The sequence below is a fragment of the Lynx rufus genome, unplaced genomic scaffold (genome assembly GCF_022079265.1).
Source record: "Lynx rufus isolate CCGP_SWC_20201006 ecotype Redwood Valley unplaced genomic scaffold, mLynRuf1.p SCAF_2, whole genome shotgun sequence".
In the NCBI taxonomy this organism is placed as follows: domain Eukaryota; kingdom Metazoa; phylum Chordata; class Mammalia; order Carnivora; family Felidae; genus Lynx; species Lynx rufus.
Genome location: NW_025814834.1, coordinates 203,969,157 through 203,982,145, shown reverse-complemented (window position 1 = coordinate 203,982,145; position 12,989 = coordinate 203,969,157). Strand labels below are relative to the sequence as shown.

General features: G+C 55.8%; 1 protein-coding gene across 1 annotated transcript in view; it reads right to left on the bottom strand.

The window, feature by feature from the left end:
* Nucleotides 1–12,583, bottom strand: part of RUNX3 (RUNX family transcription factor 3) — a 59,497-nt gene extending 46,914 nt beyond the window's left edge. Inside the window, exon 1 of the mRNA XM_047083618.1 lies at nucleotides 12,401–12,583. Coding sequence (XP_046939574.1) covers nucleotides 12,401–12,458 — 58 coding nt within the window. The 5' untranslated portion in view covers nucleotides 12,459–12,583. The remainder of the gene's footprint in view (nucleotides 1–12,400) is intronic.
* Nucleotides 12,584–12,989: the final 406 nt, after the last annotated feature.

Sequence of the window (12,989 nt, the reverse complement as noted above, 5' to 3'; positions counted from 1 at the left end):
AGGGTCAACCACCCAACTCCCACCCCAGCAACAGAGCCCCTGACATGCAGGGGTGCAGGGAAGGTGTGGGGTGTGTAGGTGAGCAAATGTATTCAGGAACCGCCTCTCATGCACTGGGCTGTGCCTGCGGGAGGGGCGGGCAGAGGCTGGGTTTGAACCCCAGCTCTACCGCTTATAAACTATGTGAACTCAAGCCAGTGACTTCATTTCTCTAGGCCTCAGTTTCCTCCCCTGCAAAACGCAGATGAAAATGTTCACCTCGCAAGGTTGTGAACATTAGCAGTGATGTATATAAAGTGTGGAGCCCAGCCCTGGCACAGTCAATTTCAGAGGTGACTCAGGGCAGAGAGATGTATCACCAGGCAAACCCGGGGGTCCCTAACCAGGGGCAGAGGCATGTCTGTGTATCCCGCGCCCCACATGGGGCACCCGAGAGGGGAATTCCAGGGGACTTCTGCAAGATGCCCAGGCCAGTAGGCTTGGGCATGACGCTGGGCCAAACAGAATCCGCACTCGGTGGGAGAGACCGCTTAGGAGAGGAACCCAGAGGGAGGCGCCCTCACCAAAGTGCTCACGGTGCTGTTATGAGAAGGATAGCACGGGCCCTGGCCAGAGAAGAAAGAAGCCCTTTGTTTGTACCACATGTGGACCTGGGCCAGCCATGGGATTTTGGCCTGGCTTTCTGGAGTGTTTGCAAGCTCCTCTTTGGCCGTGTCCTTCCTTGACCTCCCTGGGCCTCAGTTTCCCCATCTGTGCCCTGGTGAGAGAGAGGGCCACCGTGCATCAAGTGCCTTCTGAGTGGACCGCGCACGGTGCCTTACCAACCTCCCCTCTTTGGTCCTCAAATGTCAACTGGTCCATCTCTCAGATGAGAGAGCTGAAGCCCAGGGAAGGCGATGACTCACCCAGCAAAAAAAGGGACGGAGCTGGCTCGCATCGGCCAGGCCTGGTGCTGGCAGCTCTTCCCAGGAAGGGGACCGGTGCAAGCGAAGGAATGTTCCTCAGCCCGAGAAGACCTCGATTAACTCAGAGCTGCTGTGCCGTGGTAAGGTGCACAGGCTCTCCAGACGCAGGCTGCCTGGGGTGGAACCCCAGCTGGGTGGCCTTGGGCAGGTGGTTTAACCTCTCTGGTCTTCAGTTTCCTCATCTATAAAACTGACTTAATAGCATTTGTCTAATAAGGTTGTGAGGATTCACAGAGGCATTAGTGAGAGCTGTATGTTAAGAGTTTGCTGCGAAAGTATAACTACTTAAGAGTTGAGTTGTTATAATTAGGTTTCCTAGACAATTACGCCTTTATCAATGTCAATTTTGTACTTTTCCTTTTTGTATTGAGCACCCAGGTAATTGGTCTTTCAAGTCTTCGACAATTTCCTCTCTCCTTGAAAAAAAGAATTCCCTGACCCCCCCCCCCCCCCCACCTACCTAGACACGGTAGGTTTAAAGGCTCTTGCTAGAGCAGCTTTTCCCAAAGTGGGTTCCTCAGCACACCAGCCCCAGGAGGAGCCTAGGTTCATTAGCATATTAAAGGCTCTGAAAAGTCCTTCAGCAAAATACTCGGCTGGACCTTGTTTGATACAGCCTTCCCCAGTCTGGTTTGGTCACAGAGCCCCTTTATTTCTGCTCGACACCTGACAACATCTGCCGAACACACGGTGGGAGATACCCCCCTCATTTCCTGGTTTCTAGGAAATGGCAGAGCGGAGCGGAGCGAGACGGATGAGTAATGCCCCTCACAGAGATGCGTGGTTACCCGACCCCTGCAGAAATCGTCTGCACCGAAGCTCTTCCCTCGCTTCGCTGGTCCCCTGTGCACTCACCTTCACTGTCTGATACAGTCCCCACAGCAGCCTGGGGAGGTCAGTAGCGTCGATATCCCCATCTTACAGATGAGGAAATTGAGGTTCAGGGAGGTTAAGTGGCCACACAGACAGTAAGTGGCAGATCCGGGAGACAGACCCACAGGTTCTGATTCTAAACCCCACATTCTTTTTATGAGCATTGATAGGAAAAACAAAAATAGATCTCATTCTGCCAGGATCAATCTTCCCCAGTGACATACATGCTTTTAAAAATCTAAAGTGTTTTTTCCCCCTATACACTGAACGTATTACAAACTTAAAATCTTTAGCGGTTTTTTTTTTTCTGATTACAAAAGCAACCCGTGCTGGCTGTGTGTAAGACTTTTTAAACACTTTGAGTTGGAAAAAGAGAAAGTCCACATATTCCCATGCAGCGAGGGGCTACAGCATTGAGCAGGACAGACATAGAACATTTCCGTCATCACAGAAAGTTCTGTTGGACGGAGCCACTCTAGCCTCTTCCTAGAATCCCGACGTATATGCATAATGATTCTTAACATTCTTTTTTTTTTTTTTTTCAACTTTTATTTATTTTTTGGGACAGAGAGAGAGACAGAGCATGAACGGGGGAGGGGCAGAGAGAGAGGGAGACACAGAATCGGAAACAGGCTCCAGGCTCTGAGCCATCAGCCCAGAGCCCGACGCGGGGCTCGAACTCACGGACCGCGAGATCGTGACCTGGCTGAAGTCGGACGCTTAACCGACTGCGCCACCCAGGCGCCCCATGATTCTTAACATTCTTGATGAGGTTCCCGGATACGTTTATGTCTCTGTATGGCCTCACCCATAAAGGGAAGAGAGACTCCAGAGGCAAATACTAAAAAATGGGGGAAAATAGTCTGAAAGGAAATAGATCGAATGATAGTGGTTTTCTCTGGGTGTTGAGATTATAGTTTCTTTTTAAATTTCCTAGATCCTTTAGGAGATCTACAATATAAAATACAGGGTTTCTGATGGATTTGTAGTTTCCCTAATGTTCTCGGTGCTTCTAAAATCTTTAAGCTCTGATCTTACCCTAGGCTTAATTTATCATTATTATTTTTTAAATTATGCACTCATGCGGGCGCCTGAGTGGCTCAGTGGGTTAATGTCTGACTTGGGCTCAGGTCGTGATCTTGCGGTTCGTGGGTTCGAGCCCCGCGTCGGGCTCTGTGCTGACAGCTCGGAGCCTGGAGCCTGCTTCGGGTTCTGTGTCTCCCTCGCTCTCTGCCCCTCCCCTACTCGTGCTCTGTCTGTCTCTCTCTTTCTCAAAAATAAACGTTAAAAAAATAATAATAAAAATAAATTATGGACTCTATGAAGAATGGAAGCCTGCACAAGTCAAGGGAAGGAGACAGAGGTTTCTTCTCGGGCCCTGGGCCCCTCCGGCCCGGGGCTGTTCTAGGCAGAGCTGGCATTACCACATGCCATCCGTGCAGCCGCTCAGGGTGCTTTGCTTAGAAGAACCCCACACTTGGTGTAATGTCCCGCGGTTGCCATCCTGAAACTCCTAGTGATTTTTTGTACAAGGGGCCCTGTATGCCTTTTGCACTGAGCCCTGCAAACTGTGTCGCTGCCTTGGGTGCCGGGATTCTCCCTGGGATGGGTTGCGTTTTGACTGCTCTGCGCCGTCGCCCTTGTCCTCATCAGACCAGAGATGTGCACATCCATGGGGCGCTCTACGTGCCTGAGAACAAGAATGCTTCGGTGGCTCGGATGTATGTCTAGGGAGTGATAAAAATGGGGTTTGCAAGTGGGTGCGGGAGGGCCCCTGTGGTCTCTGTTCACACGCGTACACGCACTCAAGGCGCACGTTTGCACTGGCCTATTTCAGAGGCGGCCTGGTGCATCATGGGATGCCTTGTCCCACATCACTGCCCGACTTGGAGCCTGCCTCCCCATCTTGGAGCCTGACTCCCCGCCTTGAAGGCCATGCCCAACCTCTAGGCCCGCCTCCCCTCCAGCCTTTTCTCCCTCCTCTCCTCAAGACCCCCAAGCTCTCCCATCTCTAAGAAACCCTTCATATATAGTCTTTCTCCGTCCCTTAGCCAGCACTGTTAATTCTGCCTGGACCACTGATGTTCCTTCCTTTCCAGACCTACCCACCTCAGACTCTACCCTTTCTGTGAAACCTTCTGGAAGTATTTGAGAAGGAATTGCACTGGTTGCGTAGAGGAGAATATGAATCACTTTGCCTGGAGGTGTCAGGGAGGGCTCCATGGAGGTGGTGAGGCCAGGCCTTAAAGAGGAAGAGACGTCTGCCAGGTAGAAGGAAGAGCTTTGTTGGGCTGGCTTTGATGTCAGACAGATGATGACACGTATCTGGGCTTCACCCGCTACTAGCTGCGTGACCTTGGGTGAGTCCCGTCCCTTTGCTGAGCCCCAGTTTCCCCATCTGTAAAGTGGGGATAATAACAATAACCCCCTGCTACATGGATTGTGGTAGAGATGAAGTGAAATGAGGTATTCTTGGAAAGGAACCGCGCACAGAGCCTGGCACACCATAAGTCATCAAGAAGTGTGGTTCCCGTGTCCCTTCCTCACTGCCTTCCTCCTCCTAAATATTACTTTCCGCGGGTCACACCATCACCGAGTCTGTTTGTTTATTCATTTCCGCCACGGGGGTGAAGATCCTGTGATGAATATCTAATGGGGTCATGGGAGCATTTATGGAAGTCCTGGAAGGCTGAGGCTCCACATAGATAAGAAGGGCACAGGCCGAGGGGTGCTGGCCTATCTCCCCGGGGCATTTTCCAGAGGTGAACTCTTTCCACTCGTCACTAAAACATCGGCTCCGGGAGGGTGGGTATCTTTGCCTTTTGTCTGCTCCTGTATCCCCATTTCCCAGTACAGTGTGTGGCGTGCATGCAGTTGGTGTTTAATAAATGTCCGCCGGAAGGTTAACAGCACCAACTGCTCCCCATTACTTCCCAAGTCCTGGGCGTTCCGGGAAAACGGTCTCCCCGTGAGGGCCACAACACAGGCCACAAGCGTTTCCTGAGCACCTGCTGTATGCGTGGCTCTGCCCGGCCCAGGGCAGACCCTTCGTTCATAGCCCGACAGGGTTGGGTCCTGGAGGAGGATGACAGACGCGGTGATTTGGCAAGAAGAAGAGAGAGGAGGGGTGGCCAGCGGGGCCCAGGCTGGGCAGGAGCAGGCTGGCCCCACACTGTGGTGTGTAGGCTGGCAGGAGGCCCAGCTCAGTGTTTAAAGGTTTAGAAAACGCTCAGTCACCCAAAGGGTTAGTAACAAAGGCTCCCCGCCATAAGTGCACCATGTAGCATTGACTATGACATTGTGGTGTTTTCCTTCCAGTCTTTTTTCTAAAGTCTTATTCTCAGGGGTGGCTTCCCTTCCCCTTTGGGAAGGTATACGGCGGCTTTTTAGGGGGGAAACAGACTCTCCTTTGGGTCCCCCACCACCGCTAACAAGGGGCTCCTCATTCCCACCATCGTGGCTCTGACACATCTTCCTGAGACATGAGAGTGTCCGGAGCTGTGTGAGGGGCTTCAGCGGGTCTAACCTCCTGCCCCTGCTTCCTCCGTGGGCAGGGGCAGGACTCAGGTCTGCTGAGGGATGACTCAGGGGAAGCCTCAGAGTGGGGGGCACTTCCCAGGGCTATGGGGGTGTCGGTGCTTAGCCATGGAGCACGCAGGTGAGGGCATGGAGAAAATGGACCTTTCCTCTCCTCCTCACCCCCTTCCCTTTTGCTCTCTTTTCCATTGGAACGCCCCCAAGTTTCCTCTTCCTTTAATACCTTCTGCTGGCTCTGCACCCAGCCACCCTTTCCTCTGAACAGAGATGAGCAGACCAGTTGGACTCACTGATGCTAAAGGGTCATGGCTACGGGGTCCCGGATGGGCACCCCAGAGGGGCTGAGTGGGATTTCAGTCACCATGTCACGCAGTGCAGGACTTTTTAAGGGGGGGGGGAGACTTTGGTCACCTCTGCAAATCATAAGTTATGGGCATCCACCCTTTCCGCCCACATGTAAGTCTGAACCTTTTGCCAAAAACACTTTTCCCAGACGCGAAAGAAAACCCCAAAGAGGAACCTAAACCATCACGCTGTGGTGCCGATCGGACGGGAGTGCCCAGGCTCCCACCAACAAGCGTTTCAAAGAATGAGCCAGACGGTAAAGGGGGAAGTGAGGGGGCCACTGGAAACCTCCCAGGCTGGTCAGTCTTGGTTCATTCAATCCCTGGTCCATCCATTCGCCCTTCTCTCCACCTATTTAGCAAGAAACGCTGGGTGGTCCTTCTCGACAAGTGGGGGGTGGGGTGGGTAAGAGTGGGGCAGGACACTCCCAAGGCCTGGAGGGGACAGGGGAAGGCCCGGGAAGGCACCCCAAGGGGAGGCCAGAGGAGAGAGAGGCAACTTTCTCACTTTGCCTATCCCGCTCAGAATCAGACAGGAACTTCCCCCGGGAGGAGGGAAACATTAAATAGCCATAATTTCCAGCATTTATGGAGGGCTTGACTCTGCACTAGCCCTCTGCACTTGACCCTGCGTTAAGCACGTAATATATATCCTCGTTGAACCCATCCAACAAGCTTTGAATTGGCTACTGTTTGTTGTCCCCATTCTAAAGATGGGGAAACTGGGCTCAGAGAGGAGCAACGCTTTGTCTAAGGCAAGCCTCGAGAGGCTGCAGCCTGGGCTGGTAACCACAGTTTATGTTGCCTTGTCCCCATAGAACGCCTTCTTCTCTGCCACCCTCCCAGAGGGCCGTTGGCAAGCGGTCTCATGGTCCCCCTACAGCCTCTTCCGTGCTTACCCCTCTCTGGCACTGAGAAAACCAGACGCGGGGATATCTGCTGTGGCAAATGATGGAATTGGAGGCCCAGCCGAGTGGCCCACGCCCAGCAGGAGACAGACCGCTGAGTGAGCCCTTGCTGCACGCGGGCCAGCACAGGGCTGCGGGACAGGCCCCATTCGCTCTTGGAAAGCACCCTTGGACGGCAGTGCTCCCAGACCCATCTCACAGAGGAGGAAACTGAGACTCAAAGAGGTGAATCAACATGTTGGCTACAAAACCGCTTAAACCCGGTCGGCCTGACTCCTAAACTATGTGCAGGGCGGAAGGTTTGTCGCTGGGTGGGCAAGAAAACTTGGTTTCTTGTTGCTGAATTGGACCTTACCCGGGCCAGACCCCTCTTTGGACCTCAGTTTCCCCTTCTGTATAATCAGGAGGTGGCACTCTCCGTCTGCCAGCTCCGACGTATCCTGCACGGGCTCACTGTTTTGGGTTCTCGCGACTTCCCAAGGTATGACGGGGTCTTACTCCCCTGCTAGTCCCACAATTCCCAGAGCCCCTCCTTGCTTGGGGTTGGGGGGTGGGGCTGCCTTTGGGAGGTGCTCTTTCAAGGCCAATGACAGAGGGCCTGGGCTCCATGGAGGGGCTAAAGCTCTTCCTTCCACCTCCCTCCTCCCTTCTTCTTATTTCTACCAGGTAGGCGGGATACTCAGCACCAAGCTGGGCACCAGGGCTGGCCCTGGGAGGCCAGGGCTCCTGGGTCGTTGCAGGTGGTCCCGGGGAAGACTCCTGGCAGAGGGGGTGTTTGAGCTCAGTTTTGAAGATTGGGTGAGACTCCCCAGCTCCCGGGGCGGGGGGGGGGCACACGCTGGGTGGTGGATTTGAGGAAGGGTCTGCCGATGAGGCATCTCAGGGGACGGGAGTAAGGACGGGCGTATCTGCTGCCCGTTCCTCCCGCCCGGCCAAACCCTGAGCCCAGGCCTCAGTTTCCCCACCTATCGAGCAGTCTGGACTGGCTCAGAGGCAAGGCTGGGATCCGTGGAGGCTGCTCTCCCCTGCCTCTCAGAACCTTCTGGAGGGTCAGGTTTTCAGGCCCTGTTGCTCAGGGGCATCCTTCTCCCAGCTCCGCTCCCCTCCGTAAACTCCCCTACTCGCTCAGGTAACCAAGCAAGCCTCGGCTTTGATGCGGCCACCTCAAGGCCGAGGCGTCAATGGGCCCTCTATGTGACCAGTGGGGCCGCTGGGGGCCGCCAGCTGCCGTAGCGGGCGTGGGTGAGGCCTGGACACACAGTCCCACTGTGTGGGGCTGGCTCATGCCCGCCCAGACCCTGTGGCTGGTGGGGGGCTCCCAGGAATGTCTCCCCGGGGGGCACTTGGGACAGACAGGGTGGTCTGGGGAGACGGGTGTGTGCAGGGCAGCCCCGGGAGCCACCGTCAAAGGGGCCCAGCAGACGTGGCGCCAGCTAAGCGCCATAGTGGACGCAGGATGGCTGGCGGTCGGTCTGGTCACTCCGTTCATCTCCCAGGGCTGGGGAGGGAGGGGGAGGCTGCCATGGGCACGCCGCTGAGGGTGACCAACTGTCTTGAGGTGCCTGGGATTTGGGACTTTCAGGGCAAAACCCAGGAGAGTCCCCTGTTGTTGGCCACTGCCCAGAGCTTAGGAAAGGACAGTGACTGACCTCTCTGGTCTGGGCAGCTTCCTCCCTGTCCGGTGACCTCTGAGTCAGACCATCCGGGCTAGATCTGCCCAGTGCCATCTTGTCCACCCTCCGCCTCCACGCAGCCCTGCCTCATGCCCAAGAGGCCGTTTTCCATTTCTCCCGGGCGTCTTCGGGGGGAGGAGCTGCGAGTCAACTGCCCACCCAACCGCGGCTTCGGGAACCTTGGCCAGACTGGAGGCCCGACAGACCTGCTGTCGTCCATCCACTTCAATGCTTCCGCCGGCTCCAGCCATCCCGGGGATGGGGGCGCCCAGAGTCATCTCAGTCCTGTCTCCACACCTTTGCCCCAGGCTGTTCTCTCTCTGGGGGATGCCTTTTCCCCCCTTGTCACCTCTTCACCCCGCAAGACCCAGCCAGACCCAGCCTGAATGTCTGAAGTTCTCCAGAGGAATTGCTGTCTCTTCCCCCAGCTGGGTTAGTACCCCTCTTTAAACTTCTAGACTTCCGTTCTTTCCCCCTTATAACATTGATCACCCACACCCCAGTGCAATTTTCAGCTTACTCATCTCTTTCCACACCGGACCTTGAGCTCTTCAAGGACAGAGAATCTGACCCAGTCACCCTTGTGTCCAAGATCCCAGCGCAAGGCCAGGCTCGTGGAAATTATAAGAACGAAGATGTTTGTGGGGCGTGTCGCCCGGGCTAGGCGCCCTATTCGTCTAATACTCTCCAGAGCCCCGTGAGGTTGGTATAATCATCACCCCCATTTTACTGGCGGGGAGACAGGTACAGAGAGGTGAGGTGACTTGTCCCCGCCTGCGGAGTTAGCGAAGGAAGGGCAGAGTCAGGGTCCACAGCTTGAGCTTGAATCTGGGCTGGGCCCTCTACTCCCTGATAGGCTTTTGCAGAATTACCGGATAAACGAGAACCCCTGCCTCCCCAGGGTCTCCTAAATCCCGCATGGGGCAATTCAGGCTCATCTCCTCCAGTTTCCTCCCCAGAAGGCTCCCCTCCTTCAGTGTCCTGAGGGGAGCGCTTTTGCCTGCGTGGGTGCCGTTTAGGGGTGTGCTGCCAGGGGGGTGCCCCAGAGAAGGGCCTCATGCGCCGTTTAGCACAAGGGCCCTGGCCTTCAGTGGAGCTGCGGATGGGCCCTTGGGCCTCCTCAGAGCCATCGCCTGCGTTTGTTAGATGGGGAAACCGAGGCCCGAAGAGAGGAAGGGACTTGCCCATAGATGCACGGTACGTCTGAGTCTCAGGGTCTCCGTTTGCCAAAGAGAAGAATAAATACCCTGTGTCCGGGTCTAGTCCCGGCAGACGAGGAGGGAGAAGGACGGAGACCTGTGGAGGGTTCAGGGGCCACCCCAGGAGGCCTCTCACGCCTTCTGTCCTGGTGCCTGGAATTCTGCCAGCAGCCTGCCAGCCTTTTGAGTTGAGCATTGCCCTCTGCTTTCCTCCTCCCCCGCTACTTCAGGGTGGGAACCAAGCATCTCTCCACCCTCTTCCCCAGCCTGTTCTCCAGAGTGACCTGAGGTGAGTTTGGGAACTGGGAATCCACGTGTTTCAAGGCTCCCCAGGGGCGGAGACGTCCTGAGAGCCGCTGAGGGACCGGGGCCCGAGGCCTGGAGTTCTGCTTTTGCACGGAATTCAGGACATCTGTGGACTGGGGTGGGAAACACGTGACATCCTTCCTTTCATGAATCTCTAACTAAAATTCAGCCTCTATTTCCACCGTGATTTTGTCGCCAGTGGAAATCCTAGGTGTGCTTCTGTCTCCTCGGGGCCCGTCCCAGATTATCCAGAAATAATAATGTTTCCGCTCATCCACTGGGTTGCGGCCGCTCCCGGGCCTCCTGAGGTCTTTTCACTCAGCGTGTCCCGACAGAGACCTCACCCCTTGCTTTTTTGTCGTTTGATAACCGTATTTCCACAGGTTTGGTTTCCTGCACTTAAAAAGTGTGATTCTGAGAAGGAGTCTATAGGCTTCCTGGGACCCCAGAAAGATCTGTGACTCAGGATAGGTTAAGGACCCCACGTGGGGCAGTATGGAGCCCGGGACTGTACGGCCCAGAGGTTGGATGTCTCTGGGGACAGAAGTGGCAGATTGGGGGAGACGGATCCCCCAAAGTAAGCGTGCCGTAAACGGAATGTGGGAAATGGAGCTGGGCGGGAGAGAAGGGGTCGGTCAGAGAGTGTGGACGGACGCCTCGGGCCCCAGACCTTGAGCCCTCCCCGCGGGCCCTGTCTTACAAAGCACATCTGTGTCCCTGTCCGTCAGGAATCCCATCTGTGGGCGCACGTGGGGCCCAAAGCCGCCAACTCTCCTCTCCCTCCCGCTCCTTGCTGCCGGCTGCCCTCTCTCTCTCTCGGGCTCCACGGCGTCAGGAGCCCATCTTCGGTGGCAGGTCCCTTCATCTCGTCTCCCCAGATTGCTTTGTTTTAAACTCTGCAGCCCTCCATCTTGCTCATGGAGGGAGAAACACTGATTACAAAGACCCAGCAAATGGTTTTTATAAACTCTTATTTTCTTGCCACAGACTGCCTTTAATTAGCTCCGAGGACTACAAAGGGGAATTGCGTTATAATAGGAGCAGCTTGAAGGAAGGCTGTCAGCTCCCAGACCTGAGGCTGCTGCTTGTCACCAGCCACAACCAGGTTTGGCGGGAGTGTATCCGCCTCAGAGGTGGCGGCCCCTCCTCCCCCCCCCCCCCCCGCCACGACTCCGTCCCCATCTGCAGCCATGCAGCCGGCCTCAGCCTCTCTCTAGGGAGGAGGAAGGGGTCCCACCTCAGAGAAGCCCTTGCAGAAACCTTTAAACAATAAGCACCCAAATGTGCCTCGGTCCCTGCCCGGAGCTGGCCGCCCAGGGACTGTCTCTGAGTCACTCCGTTAGCCAGCAGTGGGACAGGCCGATGGACAGAAAGGCAGACAGACGGTCAGACCAACTTCGGTACCTCAGTTGACCACCTCAGCTGAGAAAAGGCAACCCCAGCTCCCTGAACCTTGGAGTTGCAGACCCCACGCAGCTCCTCTCTCTATTCTGGAGGAGAACCCGTCTCCGTGAGTCACCCAGAGGCACTGCCCTCCTGCACGGCCCATCCACAGCCTCAGACGATCGGAATGTCCCAACCGGAGGGGTCACAACAGAGAGGTTAAGTTACTTGCCTAAGGCCACTGGGCAAGGTAGCCACTGACCTGGGACGCAGGCTCAGGGCCACTGGACCCCCAGTCTCAGGTGCCACAGCCCCACCTGGACTCCTGCTGGGGGTAGGCGGGGGGGTGGGGGAAGGCAGCAGGGGGTTGCCTGAGACCATGGCGCATCAGCCCTACGAGCCGGACAGAGGCAAGAAAAGTCTCCCCCTGAACCCTAGCTTCCATCAGCGGTCCCAAGTGGGGGATCCTGGAACCCTATCTTTTTCGAAGGACACAGCCCAAACCTCTGGGTCACTCACTCTAGGCCATGAATAGAGGCAAATCCAGCCAGAAACACTTTCTTCTCCTCTGTGACCAAGGTTATAAACCTTCCCCAGTCCTGCTCCCCCCGCCCCCCGACACTTAGCCAGTTTCAGTGCGCCCCAGAGCTATGCAAGCTCTCGACAAAAGCCTGTAGCCATCTCTTCCCTCTGCTTCCCTCAGTCCGGGACGACTTGGAAAGCACTGGAGAAGTCCTCAGAAAGATCTTTAGATCCATGGCTCTTGACAGAAGCTGGTCTGGCTCTGGGAGGACTGAGTGTGCCCCAGAGCCCGCATCTGCCTGAGCTCAGGGGGAGGGTCCAAGCTCTCCAGGTGGGCCAGGGGCCCCGTCAGTGAGGCAAGAAGCCTCAGGTCACAGGGACTCCCTCCATGTCCTCTCCGCCCCAGGACCCTTCGAGGTCGGCCTTTGAGGTCTTGTGGTATCCATTTCCCCTACTACTTGCTGTCCCCACCAACTGAGGATAAAAGTCCCACAAAAGTCCACTCCAGGAGACCACGGAGGCCACCAACCCCTCTTCCCACCTCAGGCTTTCAAGAGTCCGCGGATTTAGGTAGGCAGGCCGTGCCCTTGAAGGCAGCCAGGGTGCTCGGTGGAGGGACGCGGTCCGGGGCCTGGCCACAGCTCCCCACCCGAAAGGCTCAGCCCAGGGCCCTGGGCAATCGTTACTCACCGCGGATGAAGGTTGGCGAGTAGGTCGGGAAGGAATCGAAGATGCTGTTCGAAGCCATGCCCCTCTCTGAGGAAGGCGAGAAATCAGACCTTCAGGGGGTCGGGTTGGGATTGACTTGGTTGGTTGTTGTTTTATTTTTTCCTGGCTACTTTTGAAAATAAAAGGGGGGGGGTGGTGTCGCTTTTTGTTTGTTTTTTTGTTTTGTTTTGTTTTGTCTCTTTCCCCCCCCTATTGCTACGAAAAAGAAAAAAGGAAAGAACGCGAGAGTGTGTGTGTGAGCGAGAGAGAGAGAGAGAGAGAGAGAGAGAGAGAAAAAAATCCCCAAGGAAAGTAAGTTTCTGTTTGTACCCAAGAATTTGGATTCCCAGTCCCACAGGAATGTCTAGCCACAAATTTTCAACAGAAGCGTATGCAGAGTGTATCATTAGATGGCGGGAAGGGGCCTTCGGCAGCCAGGGCGGAGAAGCATGTAGGGCAGGGAGAGCAGAGCCAGGCCCAGCATCAGCGCCACGGGGAATGAATGAATGAGGCTCACCCCCGACGGAGCCCAGGCTCCAGTGGGTGCGAGGGCGGCCCGGGGGTGGGGAGG